Source organism: Melospiza melodia, chromosome 5 (genome assembly GCF_035770615.1).
Source record: "Melospiza melodia melodia isolate bMelMel2 chromosome 5, bMelMel2.pri, whole genome shotgun sequence".
Taxonomy (NCBI): Eukaryota; Metazoa; Chordata; class Aves; order Passeriformes; family Passerellidae; genus Melospiza; species Melospiza melodia.
In genome coordinates this window covers 69636970-69657329 of record NC_086198.1, presented here as the reverse complement: position 1 = coordinate 69657329, position 20360 = coordinate 69636970, and the positions used below count along the sequence as shown (strand labels likewise).

The window sequence follows — 20360 nt, the reverse complement described above, 5'->3', positions numbered from 1 at the left end:
TGTGGTCATGAAAGACTGGACATGGTTCTCTTCAGTATCCATCCATCAATGCAACCTTTTTTTTTCCCCCCCAATCAGCTGCAGAGTAATAGGAGACTCTCCCTGTGCCCAGAGGGAAGAATGTGTGTTTTCATGATGCTCTCCCTGTTCCCAGAGGGAAGAATGTCTGTTTTCATGATGCTCTCTGCTACCTATCAGCCATGAGGGAGGAAGCTTGAAGAAGGAAGATTGAATTTGATGAGGATTCTGATTGCTGTCATTCAGTCACTGCCTTGACCCCCCTCAAGCCATCTGAGTATCCTGCCCTCCCTACTCACATTTCCATCTCTGCTCTCTCCTCCTTTACCTCCCTCCCCTGTGGCAGTGCAGAGTCTCCTGTGCAGAAATGTAGCCTAAGGGCACTGCCAGGAGCAGAATGGAAATGTCAAAGATTGCTCAATATTCAACTCTTTTTCCCTGCGCTGCCACTGGGAACCTTTTCCCTGCTAGTGCGTGAGTGATTTTTGTTCGGGCTTTGTAATAAAGAATGTGACAAATTTGGCAAGAAGTGAGACTCCCGATTACATCCTGTTTAAATACCATTCATAGAGACTGAAGGCATTTCCATGTGCTTATTTTGCCAGAGAGAGCCTCTTGTCAACAGATGACTGCAGCTGTAGTACTGTTGGGTTGTATTGGCTCTCTGTGGGTTTTCCAGCTCTCCCAGTGATTGTCCAAACAGTAACGCTTCTTTGCAGGTGCCTGAATTCAGCAAAGGATCCTGAGTCACCTCCAGAAGGGACATGCTGCACCAGGATACAGGTGGAATTGGAAGGGATACGTCTTTAGCACATGTAAACATGAGCTAGGACAGGTCTTGGGAGAAACATTTGAGTCATATTCCAGTCAGTAGGAGGTTCTCCTTGTGAAGCTTGTCCTTTTTGCACTCTGGTCTGTTCTGAGAGACTAATGGTATCTCTGTAGTATTTAGATTTCTGTCTGAACTATAATTTGTTGTTACTACAAGCTATTAGAAAGATTTTTAAGGACTATCTGGAACTGCCAAACTAAATGCCAAATACTAGGCATTTGTAGTTTGAAGGAAAGCTGCTTTCTAGTCTAAATACTAAACAGTCTGATGGAATCTGAAGGTAAGGAACAACAAATTCTGGATAAAACAAGAACCACGCAGCATCCAAGAGTTTCAACAACATATATGTTTATCTACAATACACAATTAATGATACAATCTCATATCAGTCTTGTAGAAGAGAGGCAGTAATTGCTCAAGGTTAAGCCACTTTTCAGCTTTTTTTTTTCTCTCTCCATGAAGATGAATGCCATTGCAGAGATCGAGTGTTGCACATTGTTTTGCTCTATGGATGTGACACATGATTTTACAGATGTTGTTTTCTTTTTCATCTAGTACAAACATCTTCCAGGATTTTGACTCATTTCCTTAAGTCTCTTTCAGCTGTTCAGAGAATGGCTAGAGGAAATGAGGTCTGATATCCTAATGTATTGCATTCACTGTAAGTACCCTCTCACTTGAAGTACATAACTTTACCTTTCTAAAATTTTGGAATGTCTTTCTGACTGTTCCCATGCACAAGAAACGAGTTGCAGATGTCTCTGTCCCTTGGAAACTCAGCTTCCCCAGTTGGGGCTTCTCAGCTGTAACAGAGCTTAAGGTCTTCATTGTAACTTTGGGTGGGAGAGAAGAGCTGACGCTGCGGCGCCTAAGGAAAGTGTGTTACATCTTTTGGTCATTTATTTAAAACAATCTGAAGAGAATGCACACAGGAATTATGAGAACTTGGCATAAAAGGAATTTTAAAATTACTACTATCCTTCTATATTACTGTATTCTATAGTACGGTGGTTGTCTTTTTCAGTGACTTTTAGGAAACTAGAAGGTTTTTTTTTCCAGTAGGACCCTGTTTGACAATGAATCCTGCAAACAGTCGTAAATGAACGTAATTTTACGCGTGTGAGCAGTCTCCTTGGCTGGCTGCCAATCCTAATGACAACTGAAGTGTATTGTTTGTCCACTGGCCAAGATTGCTGCCGTTAGTGATAAAAGCATAAGGAGAGTGTAAACATCTGTGTTTGAGGGGAGAACGTGACTCCTGTTTTCTAGGGGATACCAATTAGAAAGCTCAGTAAATGTTATTTTCTCAGTGGATTTCCTCTTGGGGATTATATTGATTTATTCTGAAAACACCGGTTTTCAGATTTAATGGATTTTTAATGATATTTTTCACGTTGCAAAAGATTTTTTTACAGCATGTCAGGCTCTTGACTTTACCAGCAAAGAGACATGTAAATAACAGAAAAAATTTCTAATGTTGCTACCATGCTATGCAACTTCTGGGCTGCTCCATGGGGATCATTTCTGGAAATTGAACTAAAATGAAGCATCACTGGGTACCATTAAGAGCTACACGGTTTTTTGTCACTGGGGGAGCTGACTGCATTCAATGTCTATAATTTTAAATGTCATCTTGGCAGTTGAATCTATAATCACGTAACACAATCGAATATCTGATATGGAGAAGAATTCTCCGGTCAACTAGGCACTGGCAGTTGTAAACCTAAGTGATAAAGAGGATGCATGGGCTGATTTAAGTTAAGAAGAGATGAACACTGTGGCAGGCAAATGTGAAAATCAGAGAGATGCATCTCTTACAGGTTCTTTGGAAGCATGGCAAATGCCAGGTTAGTCCTTCATCTCCTGTCTTTTCCTGTCAGTCCTGAGCAGTTGTCCCCTGCTCCTGCTGGGTGACCGTGCTCCTCGTGAGGGACCAGACGGCTGCAGCAAGTCTCCTGTGAAGACAGGCTGAGAGAGCTGGGGCTGTCCAGTCTGGAGAAGAGAAGGCTGGGGTGGATTTGTTTTACAGAAAGGCATGGTGCAAAAGCCACACAGGAAAAAGAAATCAAGCTTGGTTGATTATAACCTGTCACTGAGAGCCTGCATGCTTTGAAGGGGTGGAAAATCCCAGTGAGCTGTGTAATAGAAATGTTTTGGGTGTTCACATACCTAGGCCATTCAGAACTAACCAGATTCCTGCTGACAGGTATCATGAGATTTAAAACTTGCTCTTGGCTCTCTTACTTAATCTGTTTTTTGTTCACGAGTTAATGGCTGCACTGGATGTCACATGTTGAAGGTTTTGTCTGCAGGCCTCAGGAGTGGAAACTTCATTCTTTGCTGTATGAAATCTGATTTTCTCATGCATTCATCTTTTTCCTGCAGCTGGGTTTTTCATAGACACAGCAAGTCTCAGGAAGCTCCCATAGAACTCTATGAGTAAGGCTGGAGGAGACTTGCAGAGATCTGCTCTGTCCCCAGCTCTTCCTTGTAGTCAGATGGAGCAGATCTCCCCACACAGACTTTTGTTCTAACCTGCTCTAAGGCAGATTTGTGCTGCAGACTCTTACCACCTGTTTTTTCTAGTAAATAGGTATTAAAGGTCAAAAGCTTCTGATACCTAATCTCCCTTGCTGGTTACCTAATTCCATCCTTTTATTCTTGTGGTCTTTTGGATATGTGAACTACTAATCACCATCCTTTTTATAATAATATTTTACACATCGATGATATAAACCCTTCGGCTTCTCTTTTCTACGATAAACCTTTTCAGATATTTTCTTTTGGAGTGTCTTTTGTAACTCCTCCTGCTCTTCTCAGCCCTCTCAGACTTGTTTGCATTTCTTCCAGATATGATCTTAAAACTGACATCTGACTGCAGATAGAAATGCAGTGTTTCCAGGTTCAATAAAATGGTCACCTCCCCCTGTAGTATGTGCTTCAATTTGATTCAAAGCATTGTAAATCTGATTTTAATCATGATTTAAATCAGCCAACAGTAAGCCTCATTTTAACTGTTTTGCATTTGTACTTAATCATTTTGCAAAGAAAGGTTTAACCTCCTTTATTACCATTGAGATAGAGTTTTAATTAAATATAGCCTTTGCAGTTAATGTTATACTTACTTTGATTAATCACTGTGCCTGTATTTAAGCAATTATGTAGCTTGTTATATATACACTGATCCTGATTCTTCATGTGTATGTTTTAGTATGAAAATAGAAAATGTTGACATTTCTTGTATTAGATAATTGATTTTTGCTGATGATTTGCATCGATTACAATGACGGAAACAAGAATTCTGAAATGTTCTTCCGTTAGATAAAAAATTGCACTACATAGAAGCCAGCTAATTCAGAAGAAAAAACTCATTGAGAAATGTTTTGAAAAAAAGAATCAATGCCTGAAAGGCCTATCTGTAGTCAAAACTGATGGCTTCTAATCACTATGCTACAAAAATTTTAGAACTAGTCCATGTCATTCTCTCCTTATTCTTAGAATAGCAATGGAAGGAAACATTCATGGGGTTTTTTTCAGCTCCAGATCAGTAGCTCCTCTTTGAATGGACTAGATGGTTAATTGAGTTATACTGAATGAACTGAAATAAAGAAAATATTTTCTCTGCACCTGCTAGGAAACTCTCCACATGTCAAAGACTGGTTTATTGCTGCAGCACAACCTGCCTGAAGGTGCTCAGGGGCTGACTTTGATGAATCCAGTAGTTATATTATCTTTAAAATGTTGACAGCAAATTTACAGCTTAAATAAATTTTTGCTTTTATTTTTATAATTATTAGAGGAGCTGTAAGTTTAAGTTTACATTGTTGTATTTTCAAAATCACTGTTGAGTATTTTTACCTTTTAAAAGGAAAATATACATTATAAAAATGCCATGGTTTTACTTTTTCATGTCATATTAAATTAAATATGCAGCTTAATATGGGGTATTTTTACCTGAAATGGTTCTGTTTGTATGCCTTATATACAATTCTGTGCTAGGACCTGATCCTGAAGCATTCATTTTTTTGCTGTGCAGTGGCTGGCTGATTCTCTTCTTCACTTTTGATGCTTGTTTGCTATTGTCTATGCTATGGAAGTGCTTTCTATGCCTGGGTGAGCATAACTTTTATATTTTGAAAAGCAATTATGTTACCTTCCACAAAATAAAAGCTTCCTCCCATTAGTGTTCATTTTAACACAAGCTGTTAAAGTTTCCTATTCCATAGCATGTCTGACTTCCAGGTATTATACATAAAATTGCTGACTTTGCAGGAGTATTAATGTTATCATACCTAGGATTTGAGGTATGCAGCACAATAAAAGAGGTCACATGGAAAGAGCAGAAGCAAGCCCTGTATTTCTGGTCTCCTCCTATAATCTAGATCTATTCAGAAGAGATGATGGAATGGGATTCCCTGTTTAAGCAGGCACTTGGGCTGCACTCACATTAAGTAGTCCTCTGTGTATCTTTCCTAGAGCAGGAAGGAGGACTGCTTTTCAGTAAGCAGTTACCTGTATATATGTCATGTATGTGCAATTTCTGATAAGGCTTATAAGTAAACTAGAGAATAAAGTACAATTTAAAAGCAAAAACTACAAGTTGGACTTCTGTGATAACAGAGTTATTTATCTCATTGCCAAAAGACTGAGGAAATGAAGCTGAATTGTCAGAAATACATCCAAGTCTCGATATTCAAAGCACTTCTGTCTAAGACAACATCAGTGACAGATGTTCCTGGGTGTTGGTGTGATTGTCTGAGGTGAAATTTTTCACCTGAGGGTGTTCAGAGAATTATGCCAATGACTCCCCCAGAAACTGTCCCAGTCACAGTTTGAGAAGCCATATGCAAAGATACATATCTAATGTACTGGGTACCTCACTAAAAAATGACTTATTCGATTTGGTATTGTCTGTAAAACAATACTTTTACAATAATTTTTAAAAAACATCTTAATAGAAAAGTTTAAGTGTTATTTAGATAAGGGAAATCTAAGTTCTTGCAGGCTTATCAAAAGTCTCTGAATAGATACACTTAATTTATATGGACAAATGTGGAAACATCTTAAAACCTGCCTCTTAAATCCTGGATCCTGTACCCTGTGCCTGTCTGACATGATTTAATGACTTGTATTTTGGTAACACAACTATATAAATACTCTATCTTATTACTACACCCCGAATTTTTCTCATTAATCTGTCAGTTTTTTCAATGAAGGAAAAGAGAATACAAAGTATTATGGACATGAAAGATAGCTGTGTCTTTTCTGCAAAATTTGGTGAACATGTTAATCTGAAAGTCTTGTTTATTGCTGTAATCTTCTAGGAAAATGTACTGAACTAAATATCTAGAGAAAGTAAAAAGCAGCGTTCCTCTTTGTGGTATTTAATGTGGTCCATCATAAGAGCAGTGATAACATAATTATGCAATTATTGGTATATTTTCCCCTCTGGAGGCCTTATGTAGATGATTACCAGTGCACCTTTTAATGAAATTGCTACTATTTGATAAAATTACTGCCAAGTCTTGAAATAATTAGAATTCACATTGCCGAAAGTCTTACATCTCCTTCCTCAGTTGAGCCTTTTCCAAATAGGCATTAATTCAGATTGCAAAGCGATTTACTGTTCTCCAGTTTTCTCGTTTCCCTTCATTAAAATTACCTTTTCACTGCATTTCAGAAAACATGCTTTCAAGCCTATGTTGCTCATTACAAGGAACATTCGTTCAAAATGGAAGTTGAAAGACACTGCACCTTTTAATGTAAATGTCAGCAAAGAGAAGTGAGAAGAAAGAGCCATTAAAGGAATAGATGGGGCGCATGACAGCTGAATATGAATACACTATGCATTAGTGTGCTTTTTCATTCCTTCTAATCATTCTCCATACTTACTTCATAATTTGTTTATTTATGTGTCTAACAGCTGACAAAACTAACCATGGGGACAGCTGGTTAATAAGTAATTTTGGAAATTAGAGGAAAGAAGGCAATAATTCAGTAGGAGTAAGAATCAGTCTAAATGTATAAATCTCAATGCTGACAATCACTGTGGCATACAGTTGCTCTTTTTTTTTTGCAAGTCTACTTGTGTGTGTACATACATACATATTTAGCTGTACTCTGTGTTTCTCTCTGAATAAGAATGATCAGATAGTTGTTGTAAGCACAGACCATTCTAGTTTAAAAAAAAACCACCAAAAACTGGCAGGTCAGACATGCATTGGGTTTGGATTTATTCATTAACACATTGCCTGTAGATTCCTTCCGTGGTGGGAAGTTTAGGTATAAGAGACCACAGTGTGCCAATGTAATGTAATGAAATGAATTAATCACCTAGAGTAGGTTGTCACACACAGTGCTTCAAGATAAGTGACTGGGCTAATGTAGTGCACGTGGTACTCCTTCAAAAAACAAATCTCAAAACAACAGGAAAAGTCCCAAAGCCATGTCTTCTCAAAAAAGGAGGATTCAGGAGGGTTCTGTACTCAGCCTTAGAAAGAAACATGGTGTTTGATCCTGCTGTAGCCATTTAGTATGTGTGCTAAACTAGAATTATATTCAGCTACATGTCTGCCTTTGATAAATGGCTCTATTTGCAGAGTGAGGGATGCCTGTCAGAAAGAGCAAGCTGCTCAGCAGGCAGGAACAATAGCCTGTTTGCATGGCTGCATTTTCCTCACCCCAGCAAGGGAAGTAAAGCCAGCAGGGAGGAGGAAGATGTGTCTGTCTCTGGAAGGTCCAGTGGCTTCCCCCAGCCCCTGGCCTTGAGTGAGTGCTGTGCTTGCATGCATAGGGCAGCTCTCACATGGTTGCGGAGGTCATGCGAGGGATCTGCTCTGCTAAGCCTGCTTCTGAAGCCAAGTGCTGTTAGCTGCATCACTAATTGGTGTGACAAGACCCCCTGCAGGAGGACCTGCTGGCTTCCACCCACAAGCCAGGGATTGTCCCAGGTGCTCGTGTTTAGCCTGCCTGAAGATTCTGTGAATGTTTCTCCCAGAGACTGTGATGTACAGGGTCTGTAGAACTGGCTGGGTTTGGCTTCTTGCTACCTGTCTCTGATACTGGCTCTTCCTGATTCACCACATCTTGTTCTGGGGAGTGCATAACCTCTCTCCAGGTGTAGCTGGGTGTCCCTGCAGTCTCCTGAGCTCTTTTCTCTGCAAGTGCTAAGCACCAAGTGCCTCTTACTTGTTCTGTTCTCATGCCAGGGCATGAGGTGTGCTGTGGGGCAGGTCCATGTAGGTGCAAGCCCAGACTATGAGCTGAAAGGTTGCCATGGGGCCTCAGTGCAAAGGGGGGTGCCTCACAGCCTCTGTAGTTCCTCATGCTCATGCCTCCACAGATGATAAAGACAACCTTTGTTCTGACCTCCTGCCACTTCCTCTCTTGGGTTTGCCATGGGTAGGAATCAGCTGGCTGGTTCCACACTTGCTCTTTGTGTGGGAGATGTTCATTTCTCCTTGATGCTGTTTGCAGATGGAGTCAGCTTGGCTGTGCCTTTGAGTGCTGTGCTGGTGAGCTCCCGCCTCCCGCTCTCCACAGTGCCCTTCCTCTGCCCCCTTCCCTTTGGGGGTGAGGGGGCAAGCAGGGCTGGCTGGCAATACAGGGGTTGCCCTCATGCAGCTGGGTAAAAGTCAAAGCCCTCATTAATCCCCTACACTGGTCTACTGCTCAGTAATATATAGCTTCCAAGAATCCCAAACTTCAGAGTGGGCACAAGCTCGTGAGCTCTTTGTTTCTGCTTGGAAAACACGACATTGAAGAGTCTGTTGGTCAGCAGATAGCACCGACCCTGGAGATGGGTTAGGAACAAACTGCTTAGTTCTGCAGGCAAGCCTAATCAGCCTAGACTTAAGTATGTGTCCAGTGACAGATAATTTTTCAGTCTCTGAAAAGCAGTTGGGGCAGAGGAGACAGTCAGCAAGGATTTGTGTTGTTCAGATATGCTGAGAGTCTGTAACACTTGCAGGGACAATCAATCATGTGTTGGGTATTTTTTGGTCTATGTCTTTGAGGAGGATTCTAGTGTGGGTGTTGGTATGGATGGTTTCTTTTGCTAGCCACCTTTATCCCCAGAGCCTGGCTGGAACGGGATCTGATGTAGCTTTCAGATCAAATAATTTAAAACTGACATTTGCCATTGCTAAACTTTTCATCTAGCATAAGGGAGAGTGTCTGTTTAGTGAAGTGGAACAAAACAAGTAAGCATATGATACCATCTCTCCTTTGAAAAATCTGGGAGATTTTATACATCAGAGTAAATTCAAGTTGTTTCAGTGCAATTAACATGAAAGTTTGACACTTTATATTTTTTCTTGGGGCATGAAATGGCAAGACAAAGAAAATGTAATTGAAAGGATCTTACATTCATGTCCATCACAGCATATGTCAACTGTCATAGTGGCTTTAACAAATACGGAACAGAGTTGGAAAGGTGATTTTCCTCAATTAGACCTGTGTGTAAATACTCTAGAGAGGATTGAGCAGGCTTCTGGCTAGGACCTCTGCGCTTGTGTAAAATAGTTGGTTTTGTTTCTGATCTTCTTTCAGACCTACAGGAACTTGTGTGTCTGAAAACACATTCATTTTTTCCAGCAGTGCTGGGTATGCTGAAAGAGGATATTACTTCCCTGCAAGCCATGTGTTGCTGATATCCCTGGACCATTGCATCTACAGCAGTACCACTGCTTTAACTGATAAAGCATATCTCTTTTTTCTGCTCTCTTATGTTGTTGTAGATGAAAAACCACGGTGAGTGAGGTCTGTGTGATAGCCCTTGAAATGAAGCCAGTGCCCAGAATGTAGAGGCACTGAAAAAAAATAGCCTCTCCAATTGTATCCAATCCTCACAATCTTACACAAAAGTTGTGGACATTTTGTCTCTTGAAGTTTAGCTCCTCTGTGCATTTGTGATAGAAAAACGTTAACTGCTTTAGAAATCATGGTCAGGATCAGGTCACGGTCAGGTCACTGTTTTCGTTGTGCAGTGTTTGTACAGCTCAAATGATGATGACTGTGAAGGTTATGGACAACTGCAGGGGGAAAAGGCAGAAGCTCAGAAGAGCCTGCCATGCCCTTTCAGTGTGTCCCAGCCCTTGGGGAGGCAGGGTGAGGCATTTGCCCTTGCTGGGCAGCAATGAACCTGTTGGCAGGGCACTGCCAGTGCCATGGGCTGGGCAGAGAGGCTGGTACTGGGTGTGAGAGGTTGTGACTGCACTGGGAAGCTGCACTGTGCCTCTGCCCAGGGAGATGTTCCACACAACTTGAAAATGGAAGGACGTGGGATGAGGCACAGGATTTTTTGTTTTATTTTTCTTTGGAAGCAATCTGTTGTGCTGTAGAGCTGCCACAAACTTCTCGTTCCTTTTAATGTTTAGATAAGAGTTGAAAGAGGAAGTGGCCACAGAGAGACTAACCTGTTGCCCTAAGGTTGTGCAGGAAATGTGTGGCAGAGCTGGGAATAAAATCCGCAGTGTTTGACTCTTTGTCTTAGTCCATGGCAGTCCCACATCCTTTGTTTGCTTGGCAGCTGGAGATGGTTTCCAGTTGCTTGTGAGCTTGATGTGGACTTGCACCTGATGTGCTCTTCCATGCTACACGAGTGTTGTGCTGAGGGTGAAAAGCTCCAACATAAACTGTAGTTTTTTCCCAGGATGGTTCACTCCTTAGCCAGAGCTTTTGTTGTTTGCACATCCCTTAATTGTTACAGGAACATTCTGCTGTCCTTAATCATATCCCTGCAATTTGACCTGCATTTCCTATCAGTATTATCTAGAGCTGTTTAATTTTCTAATTCCTCCAGCTTGGTTTTCCAGATGTTCCTTCTGCATGCAGAATTCACAACTGCTGTACTCCTCCTCTTTCCTCCCTCTCCCTTCATTTTAATATATTTATACATTCCTTTTTTTCAGTTACACAGCCTTGCTCTCAAGTGATTGTTTCCAGCATTGTAGTTTTTAACCCAAGTTTTGTATATTACAAAGAGAAGTTAGGGTTGTTGAAGTGAAGCTCTTCAGCTGTAGGACTCAAATTTAGTACATCCAAAATGGAACTTGGGTTGTCCAACTCTGAGCTTATTGTTTATTTTAGTTTTTTTTAAACTGTGACTTATTTGCCATTATTAGTGTGTTTTACTTAGCATATAGTAACTATATCCTCTGGTTGCCCTTGAGGACAACTCTAGAGGGTCATCCAGAATGCCAGTGTGGTACTCTGGCTATGCAGCATGTGGGGAATGTTGAATGTGTCACAGGGGGATCCACAGTCTGTGATCAACAGTGGGATCATCTGCACCACTTGAGACCACAGGACCCATGTGGGCAGAAGGCAGGTTTCCTCTCTTCTTGTGCTGAGTTGTTCCTGTGGTCAGGTGGGCCTCGCTGGGATGGGGACACTCAGCTGAATATTGAGTAGTACTCCACCTCCTTTTCAAAGGTGTGAAGAGATGGAGAGAGGGTGGGGGCATGCCTAGGTGTGGGGCAGGTAACAAAGAAAGGATGCATACCCACACCTGGAAAACTTCCTGCATCCCATTGCCCAGAAAGTTTACAGTCCTGCTAGTGACTGGTAAAGCCAGGATCCCACGTGGGATCATGAACACAGAGCTCTGAGAGGAGACAGCAGACACTGTATCCCATGGAGTTTGGCACTTGGAAATCCCTCCTACCTCTAGCATTATACTGCCCACAGGACTGATTCCTGAATTATGGGTCTTAGTGTCGTGGCTGTGATTACATGGTTGATGTTGCTGGAGTCCCCAGGAGCGACAGGGGGCCTGGAAAGAGCCCCATCACTCGGGTGCCATACAAATGGAGCAACTGCAGACATGAGTCTGAGAAAAGATGAGCAGAGAGCAGATGGACACATGCTGTGGGGATTAGTGCACCGGATTACAAGTTGTTAGTTAAACTCTCAGATTTCTGTCACTTAATTATTCCTCCAAAAAGAAGACACAAAGTCATTATCATCTTTCTAAACGCCATTTAAATTCTCTTTTTAAAGACAGATGATATTTTGGTGCATAATACGAAGCAAATCTAATAGTCATTCTGTGTACAACCGGCTGTCCCTACACTGTCATAGTTTTTTTGAAGAGACATTATTTTCAGAAAGCAAGAGAAAAAACCCTTTACACTCGGGGAATCCTTTGCACAAGGTATCATTGAATTTCTAAGTTTTGCTGAGAATTCACAGACTGCACAAAAGGAACCATAGCAAAATAATATTGAAATATGAGTGATACTTCACCATATTGTGCTAGTTCCCTCATTTTTTTTCTCCAGCTCTGCTACATAACATATTTCTTGTGCCTCTGGATAGGTCAGGCTCTGCTGTGTTGTTTACTACGTTTAAAAACTTACCTATAACTTGCTAGATAGTCCTGCTAGTAAGTGTTGCAAAGATTTGAACTCCTAACCAGAATGCATAGGATGAGGGCTAGGGGAAAGAGTAGACAAGAGTCATAAATGTTCCTTAAGAATATGGAATGATGTTTTTCTAATCTTTTTGGCAATTCTTTTTTGTGGGATACCTTTTTATCTGTTCAGTCATGTGAGTTTATATAGGGGATTAGTAGAATTTGTGGAAAATTTCTGGTGGTGCTGGAAAAACAGGCACTGGTGCACTTGCCTATTGGATTTAGCATTCATAAATCTTCATTGGAGGGAGATGGAGAGACAACAAGGGCTTCCTCCAAAACCCAGACCGAAAAGTAATTAGTCTCTGCAGGTGGTCTGGCCATCCTTTGCTTCCTACTCTGTGGTGGATTTGTCAGGAAGAGGAGCAGTTACCTGACCTGGTCTTAATCCAGCATATACCTTAAGAGCGACTAAAGCTGTGAGATGAGTGAATTAAGTCTGGAGTGTATAACCTCATCCCAAGTAATTATCCGATTGTTTTTCCTGAACGTCTGTTGTGGGTAGGGAAATTCAGCCTCTGAATGGAGCTGCAGAGTGTGTTTTTGCATGCAAGTGGAGTTGGGTTTTTAGAAATGTCCCCCTGGCTCGGACATGGCTGTTACATGTCTAGTCCAGCTGTGCAAAGCTGTGCTGTGCATCAGAGGGACATGGCCATGAGTATTTGTAGGACTATTGAGCCTACCTTCATGAGGGGAAGGGTTTGTTACTGCAGAACCTGTCAGCATTTACACACAACACAGTGATGTGCGTGGTTTGACAAATCCATCCTCAGGTCGCAGATCAATTATGACATTAATATTTATACTGCTACCTCTACTGGGTCCTTTTTTCCTCTGCAAACCTGTTGGTGATACCCTACACTTGACCTTCCCACAGCCTGGAGTGCCCTAGGGTTGGGTGCTTAGGTAGGTTTGGGAAGCAGGACAAGCCTGATGTCTGTCCACCAGACTTCACAGGCCGGTGTTGTCTGGGCAGTTTGGAGCCCGCACTTACCCTGTGTGTCATTGCTGGGCTGGGGAGATACCCAGGAGGGAAGGGGAGGGAGCAGTTCAGCCAGCCAGGCATTTGGCATTTCCTCAGGGGCCAGTAAATGAGTTTGTTCTCCATGTAGCTCTGGACACTTGGAATGAAGCCACTGCTGCTGCAGCTGAGGCTGCTGCCGAAAGAGGGGGAGCACGGCTCGGGCCAGCAGGCTGCTGTGCTCATCCCACTGCCTGTGCCTGCCAGGGCTGGGAGCTGAGGCCAGGCCCAGCAGCACGTCCCCTTGGGCTGGTGAGAGAGGCTGCCCTGTGTTGGGATGAGGGCACACACACGCTGGTGTTTGTTCCATGGCAGGGTCTGTGTGACCTGCCCAGGACTGTGCTCCTCGAGACTCGGCACTGGGGCCCATCCCAGGCCAGCACCTCCCTGGCAGGGCCCCAGCTGACACCTTGCTGGCTGCAGGCATGGAGTGATGACAGTGAAGGTTGTCCATATCTTCTGCTTTCTCAGTGCTCTCTGACTGGTCTGTTAAGCTAGTGCTGGGATAGCTACACCACACCACACCACACTTCTGCTGTTTTATACAGCTCATGTGATTTGTCACTTGAACTGCCCTGTGGTCTGTGGGGACCGAACAGAGAGGTCTTCAAAGAGGTGCTCATGAAGGGCCTGTATGGTTGTTCAGGAGCCCTTCTCAGAGGTCTTTGCCCTCTGTCTTCTCACATGCCACAAGCTACCCGGCTCTGAACTGAGGAGTTTGAAAATCAGAGGTCTTCTTGCCTTAACCCTGCTGTTAGGCATCTCTTTGCCCAGAGTAAAGGATTTTTCCAGCTTTCCTGTTTACCTTTCCACTGCTGGCTGGGACTTGACTTATTCTTTTGAGATCTTGGACTTTCACTCTTCTTGTTTGAGCTACTGTACCACAGCTCAGACACACACCTGCATTTTGAGGTAGCAGATCTGAAATTAAAAGTTGATTTTTCTCCCTTTTCTGGCAATTTTTATTCTAGGATGGTTGTTTATGCATTCAGTCATGGAAGCATATATGCAGGATTAGTAGACCTCATGTGGAAAATTGCTTGGTGACACTGGAAGAATGAGTGCCAGTAGAGTTTGACACTGATAAATTCTAATTCCAAGGAGGGCTCCTTTCAGACTGGAAACAAACAAAGTAATTAGTCTCTGCAGGTGGTCTGGCCATCCTTTGCTTCCTACTCTGTGGTGGATTTGTCAGGAAGAGGAGCAGTTACCTGACCTGGTCTTAATCCAGCATATACCTTAAGAGCGACTAAAGCTGTGAGATGGGTGAATTAAGTCTGGAGTGTATAACCTCATCCCAAGTAATTATCCGATTGTTTTTCCTGAACGTCTGTTGTTATCTGTGTGGGTAGGGAAATTCAGCCTCTGAATGGAGCTGCAGAGTGTGTTTTTGCATGCAAGTAGCATTTTCACTGGCATGACTCTGCTACTACACACGGATGTTGTGCAGTCTTGTACAACTGTGTGGCGTGAGCAAACAGCGCAGTTATTGTAAGCTAAGGATTACTCATAGCAATGAAGAGCTGCTCCAAAAGGGGAAGGGATTGTTACTGCAAGATCACCTCAATACTTGCCTATGTTCTTCTGATATTCAAGTAGGTCCAAAACAGTGAGAATTTATCTGGATTTTTGACTAAGAACTCCATTTTTGTAGGCTCACTAAGACTTTCAAATCATGGGTATGCTATCTCAGCAACCCCCTGATTGGCTTCCCCCAACAGTAGAGCTAAGGAAGCTTAAATGTGCATCTTTCTTTGTGTAGACAGTTGGGGAGTGGTTGGGAACAGTGAACTGGGGCTGCTAATTTTACAGAGGTTTATTTTGTGAGAGCATTTATAATATTGTGTTAGGGCGTGTTCAGTGAAAAAGAAGCTAAATAGTCAATTAGAGCAGCTTTGGTGACTGGGAGATTGGTGCCTCAGTGAAACTAATTTGGTAGCATTGGGATGGAAACTTGAAGAATAATTTGCATGGGGTTTTTTATGTAAGAAATGTTGAATTGGCACTTCAGGTAAAGAAACAAGCAAGTATGGAAAACATTCTGATGCCTTCATTAAACTGGACACTTCTAATTCAAGAGTATGAGTGGAGCATCTGAATATATGAGAGAGCAGTTATAAAAAGATAACTGTTGAGCAAGGAAACTTTAGTTCTTGGCAACACACTGAGTAAATGACAAAGAATGATTAAAAGTGCTGCCATGTAGGATCAGACTCATATGTTCTTGAATTTAATTTTTAAATAGCTTGGGTCTGTTCCCATTCAAAAGCCAAAACATTGCAGAAAGTGGTGCATCTGAAACTTTAGTTTCCAAAGGTTTTTTAGAGGCCAGTTTCCACCTGCACTGGTTATTTTCTCTGTGTGCCAAAGGCCTTACTAGCCAAAAGGTGTCTGTAGAATTGCACACTTCAGCTTAATATTTTTAAGAAATAAATCCCAAAAATATTAGTTTCACATATACAGCTATAATTAATAATTTTGCTGCAGAAAAAAAAGAGAGTGTTGTATTGACAGACATTCTATTTTGTGTTTTTTTTTTTTTTTTTCCCAGGTGGTGCACTGTCAGATATGGAGTCTTTTCGGGTAGTGAATAAAGGGGAGGAATTAAGGCTGACGTGCAACGAGGAGGGACCTGTGACTTGGAATTTCCAGAGCTCGGACCCATCAGCAAAAGCAAGGAGTTCTAACGAGAAGGAGTGGTACACCAAAAATGCAACAGTCAGAGACATAGGCACATACACATGTAGAAGCAAAGGGAGTATTGTCTCCTCTTACTATGTTTTTGTTAAAGGTAAATATCTATGAAGACATTATTTTTGCTTCCCACCGCTCCCCTCCTCCCTTCCCCCTCCCGCCTCCCTCCCACAATAAATCTTGGAGGACGGACTGAATTTGAAGTACAGTGGGAGAACACAATTTAGTAGAATAAATCTTCCTCCCTGTCCAGTAGTAAGAAACCTCATTCTCTGCTTTGCTTGCAATGGCCTTTGTCAGCAGCACAAAGTTCTAGATGAGTTCCTCTTTACATCCCCATTTGTGGTAAAATTTATCCAAGCTCCCTTTCTAGATAAGCAACCTGATTCTGTTGCATGAGTCAATTTTATCATGAAGAAGCAAGAAATACATAAAAATGTCTTTTTAATTTTATGCCATCCATCAGTATGGAGTCATGTAAAATTTGGTCCCAGGCTTTTAATTTACTGAGGCAGTCAGCCTAAAGGATTTGTTCTTTTGAGACTGTGCTCCCAGGCCTAAGCCAGCAGACACTGATGATTCCTCTGCATTCAGCCTCTGATGTACCTTGTGACTGATCAGAAATGTCTCAGACAGGGAAAAAAGTGCTTCTGCTCTGACACGTTTCTCAATCCTTTATTGCTCTTCTTTGTGCAGCGTTTTCTTCAGATTTCTTCTCTGCTGATATATGTCTACATCAGCTGCCCCCGAGCTTGCAGTTTACCATGCCTGGCACTTTCCCAGAAAAATGGTTATTTTGCTACTCCTTCACATAGCTCTGGTGGTCTTCCTAACCTATTGATGGGAAAGAGTCCTACGGCATCATTCTTGAAGACAGTGTTCCTTGACCAGCAGGGGTTGTCTCAAAGGGCCCCCTCTGAACCCTGCTAGTCCTTTGAGAATTACTGCAAGGTTGTTCTCCAAGACAGGGAGATACGAGCATAAGAAAGCACAGCACAGCAAAGGTTATTTTCATGATGGAAGATGTCTGGCATAGCAGCCACACAATTTAGAGTGCTCCTTTAACTGCTCCTGAGTTCTCCAAATAGCCATGCAGCTGCCATGGATAAGTTTTCTTAACTTTCTGTTTTTCTCTGAGACTGTGACTAAAGGAAATCTGACATGTGATAAACAATCTTCACTTTACCTACCCTGATTTTTTTCCTGAAGGTTATGGTAATTATCTCAGACAGCTATGATCATAAAGATGTTTTTGCCTTCCGTTGCATGAGTGACTCCTTCATGACTCCTTCACCTCAGGATTGCAGGCAGCTCTCCTGAGCATGCTGGCCACAGCATCAGTGAAGTTGTTGGCCCTAATGCAACACGTTATTATCTTTTTTCTCAGTTGTGTGCAAAATGTGCAACCTTAACTTTGACAAGTTCCTTGCAGTAAAATAAGTATGTTTGTGAGGTTGACCATCATTTTGCATCAGGCATTGTTTAATGACTTACCTCACCTCTAAGATGCTGCCATATGCTCTGCTGCTCGTGGGGTTGCCACAAACACCCCATTATACTTTTCTGCTTGTAAAGTGGAGTGAAGAGAGAACAAGACCAAGAACCTCGATCCTACATAGTGACACCTAAAATGGTGGCATCTGTTGATATCTTGTGTTCTTCTGAACATACTAAATCCAAATTTCTTCTGTTTCTGTGACTGACTGACACAGCATTGACAGACTGTGGATGTGTACCTGCATCACCTTTCTCTTTTGGCAGAAAGTACCTGTGTTGTGTCTAAAAAGCATATTTTTTCCTGATTCAAACTCCTGCATAAGAGAGAAAAATTTCTTCGTTTTGATCTCAAGTTTTTTCAAATGGAAGCACTGATAAACGCTGTCATATCTTGTGTTGGAAACTGTGTTCTGCAGTATGCCCAGAAGGCAAGTGCAACCCAAGATGTCCATGGGGTAGAAGGCCATGAAAGGAAGAACATGACCATGAGCAGCCTTGTTTGTGTCTGGGTACTCTGTAGGAAGTCCTTTCATGTCTTTTCAATCTGATATCCCCTTCCAGATGGGGATTGAAGATGCAAGGGGAGCACCTCGGCAATTCTGCCTGCTCCAGTGAAGGCCTTGCCTGCAATTTCAGTTGTTAGTGAAACAGGTCTTTGTTCCCACTGTTTTCAAAAATTTCTTTCATTTTTTGGTAGTTGCTGGGAGCCATACTTTCTGCCTAATGGAGATATCTTGGTTGTGTCCATATTGGAGAAAGGGGGACTGAGTAGAAAGCAATCAGTCTGTTAGCAATTATGTCTGTTAGCAGGGACATTTAGGTGAGCACTTTTAATCCATCTTCTTGCTGCTCAGAAGTGACAGCTAGTCATAGCATTTCTTTTAAGATCTATGTGTGCAAATGTCACATTTTGGTTCTGCTCAGAAATTATGTAGTTTTTTTTTTCATTTCTTAGTAGTCTCCATCCTCTAATTCTAGACTGATGCTTCAAAACACATAGTTTGTGGGGGGTTTCTTGGGTGGTAACGTCAAATTCAGCTAAAGCTACACCCTCAAGCTAGGCTAGAAACCAGCCAGTAACTTCTCTGTTTGATGATGAATAACGCCTGATGTAGTGAATTGCTTCCATAAACCTCCCAGGCTTCATTTTCAGTCTGGTACTTCTTGTCTTAAACCAAATGCACATTGTCCATCATCTTAAACATATTCTCTCAGTCTTCCTTGGTAAGCCATGGTTTGTTGATATATAATCATTCAAGTTGTAAGTATGTTTGCAAAAAAGAAAGAAAACTTTTCTCTCTGTTTTTGGTTTTCAAATTCATTCTACTCTGTAGAGAGGGCAGATGGAATCTCAAATAAACTTTTACAGAGTGTTTGCCATCACACATTCCTTTATTTGTGTGGTTGCCAGCTTCTTAGCATTTCAAGGTCATGACATGTCATGGGCTTCAACTTTGGTTGTAGAAGTGTTTAAAGTACTATATGTTTGTGTGTTGTGATTGGCTGAGATGAAATGCTATGGGAAAATTACCTTGTGAAAGATTGCATTATTATTTTCCAATCAGATGTGCTGTTTGTATGCCCAGTTTTTCTTCTAAGGAGGCTAAAAATAATCTCTGCTTTCAGGGAGCGGAGAGAAAGAGAGAAGTTGTTTGCTGCTTCCTCTGGTAGCAATGTGTGTTAATTTAGATTATGTATTTTACAGAAGTGAAAACCATAATTTAGGTGCTTTTCAACTTCCATTTGCTCATAAATTTCTTTCAAATCCTCCTGTGGGTATGAAACCTTACAGCCCTGCCACTAGCTAAAAGCAAATTACTTCTAGTGGTCTGTGAAAATCTGTTTACTGTTGTGGGAATATTTTGGACCTAAACAAGGCAAAAAATGCCCTTCATCTCCAAATAAAAAAGCAATAAGATTATTTTTAGTGCACATGATTCTTTAGTGTATCTGGTATGGAATGCTACTGCACGTCTCCTGTCATGCTGCTCTTTTAGGAGAAAATTTTATGTCTCTTGGTAAGCATGCATTAGGCAATACTCAGTTTTACTGGCTGAAAGTAAAACTTTCTTTGACAAGTGCCCAATTGTACAGTTAGGGTAATCAGAAGTTCTCATGCCAGCTTGTCTGACAGATCTTTGTGTTTCTTCACAGATCCAAATGTGCTCTTCCTTGTTGATTCTCTGGTCTATGGAAAAGAAGACAGTGACATCCTGCTAGTGTGTCCACTAACAGATCCAAATGTTACAAATTTCACACTGAAAAGGTGTGATGGCAAACGTCTCCCCAAAAATATGACGTTCATTCCCAATCCCCAGAAAGGCATCGTTATAAAAAATGTGCAGAGGTCGTACAAGGGCTGCTACCAGTGCTTGGCCAAGCACAATGGAGTTGAGAAGATATCAAAGATGATTTTTTTGAATGTGAGACCAGGTAACACAGGATTTTTGTCTTCTTGTAGAGAACCTGATTCCTAGGAGGTATAGATAAGGGCTGTGAAGCCCCATGGCTGTCCAAAGCGAAGTGGTGAGCTCAGAAAACTTGTTTTGGGCAAATTGTGTCAGGGCACAGATTGATCTCGTGACAGCTGTGCCTGGAAGGTTTGGCCATGATGAGCTTTATTTTCTGTTCCTGGTGATTTCCAGGCATTTTTTAATCATTATAAGAAACTTAGATGGTGCTGTTAAATTCTGAGGGCAAACCAGCACCCTGAGGTTTGTACAGGTTTGCACAGGCAAAATTATTTCAGTGTGTGCGTGACTCCTGTGTCTGTTGCCCACAAGTGACAGTGGCAGGTACTGATTGATGGCATTGAAGAAGAAGGATTTGGTGGATAGGCAGAGCTTATGGAAGGAGAAGGTCTTTGTCTTCATGATATTGAG

General features: G+C 41.9%; 1 protein-coding gene across 2 annotated transcripts in view; it reads left to right on the top strand.

The window, feature by feature from the left end:
- KIT (KIT proto-oncogene, receptor tyrosine kinase) overlaps positions 1-20360 on the top strand; it is a 55125-nt gene that overhangs the window by 2406 nt on the left and 32359 nt on the right. The window contains exons 1-3 of one of the 2 annotated variants that reach the window (XM_063157262.1): positions 1478-1511; positions 15839-16078; positions 19633-19911. In XM_063157262.1, coding sequence (XP_063013332.1) covers positions 1478-1511; positions 15839-16078; positions 19633-19911 — 553 coding nt within the window. Of the gene's footprint in view, positions 1-1477; positions 1512-15838; positions 16079-19632; positions 19912-20360 lie in introns of those variants that run through there. The other variant, XM_063157261.1, reaches the window with a different exon arrangement.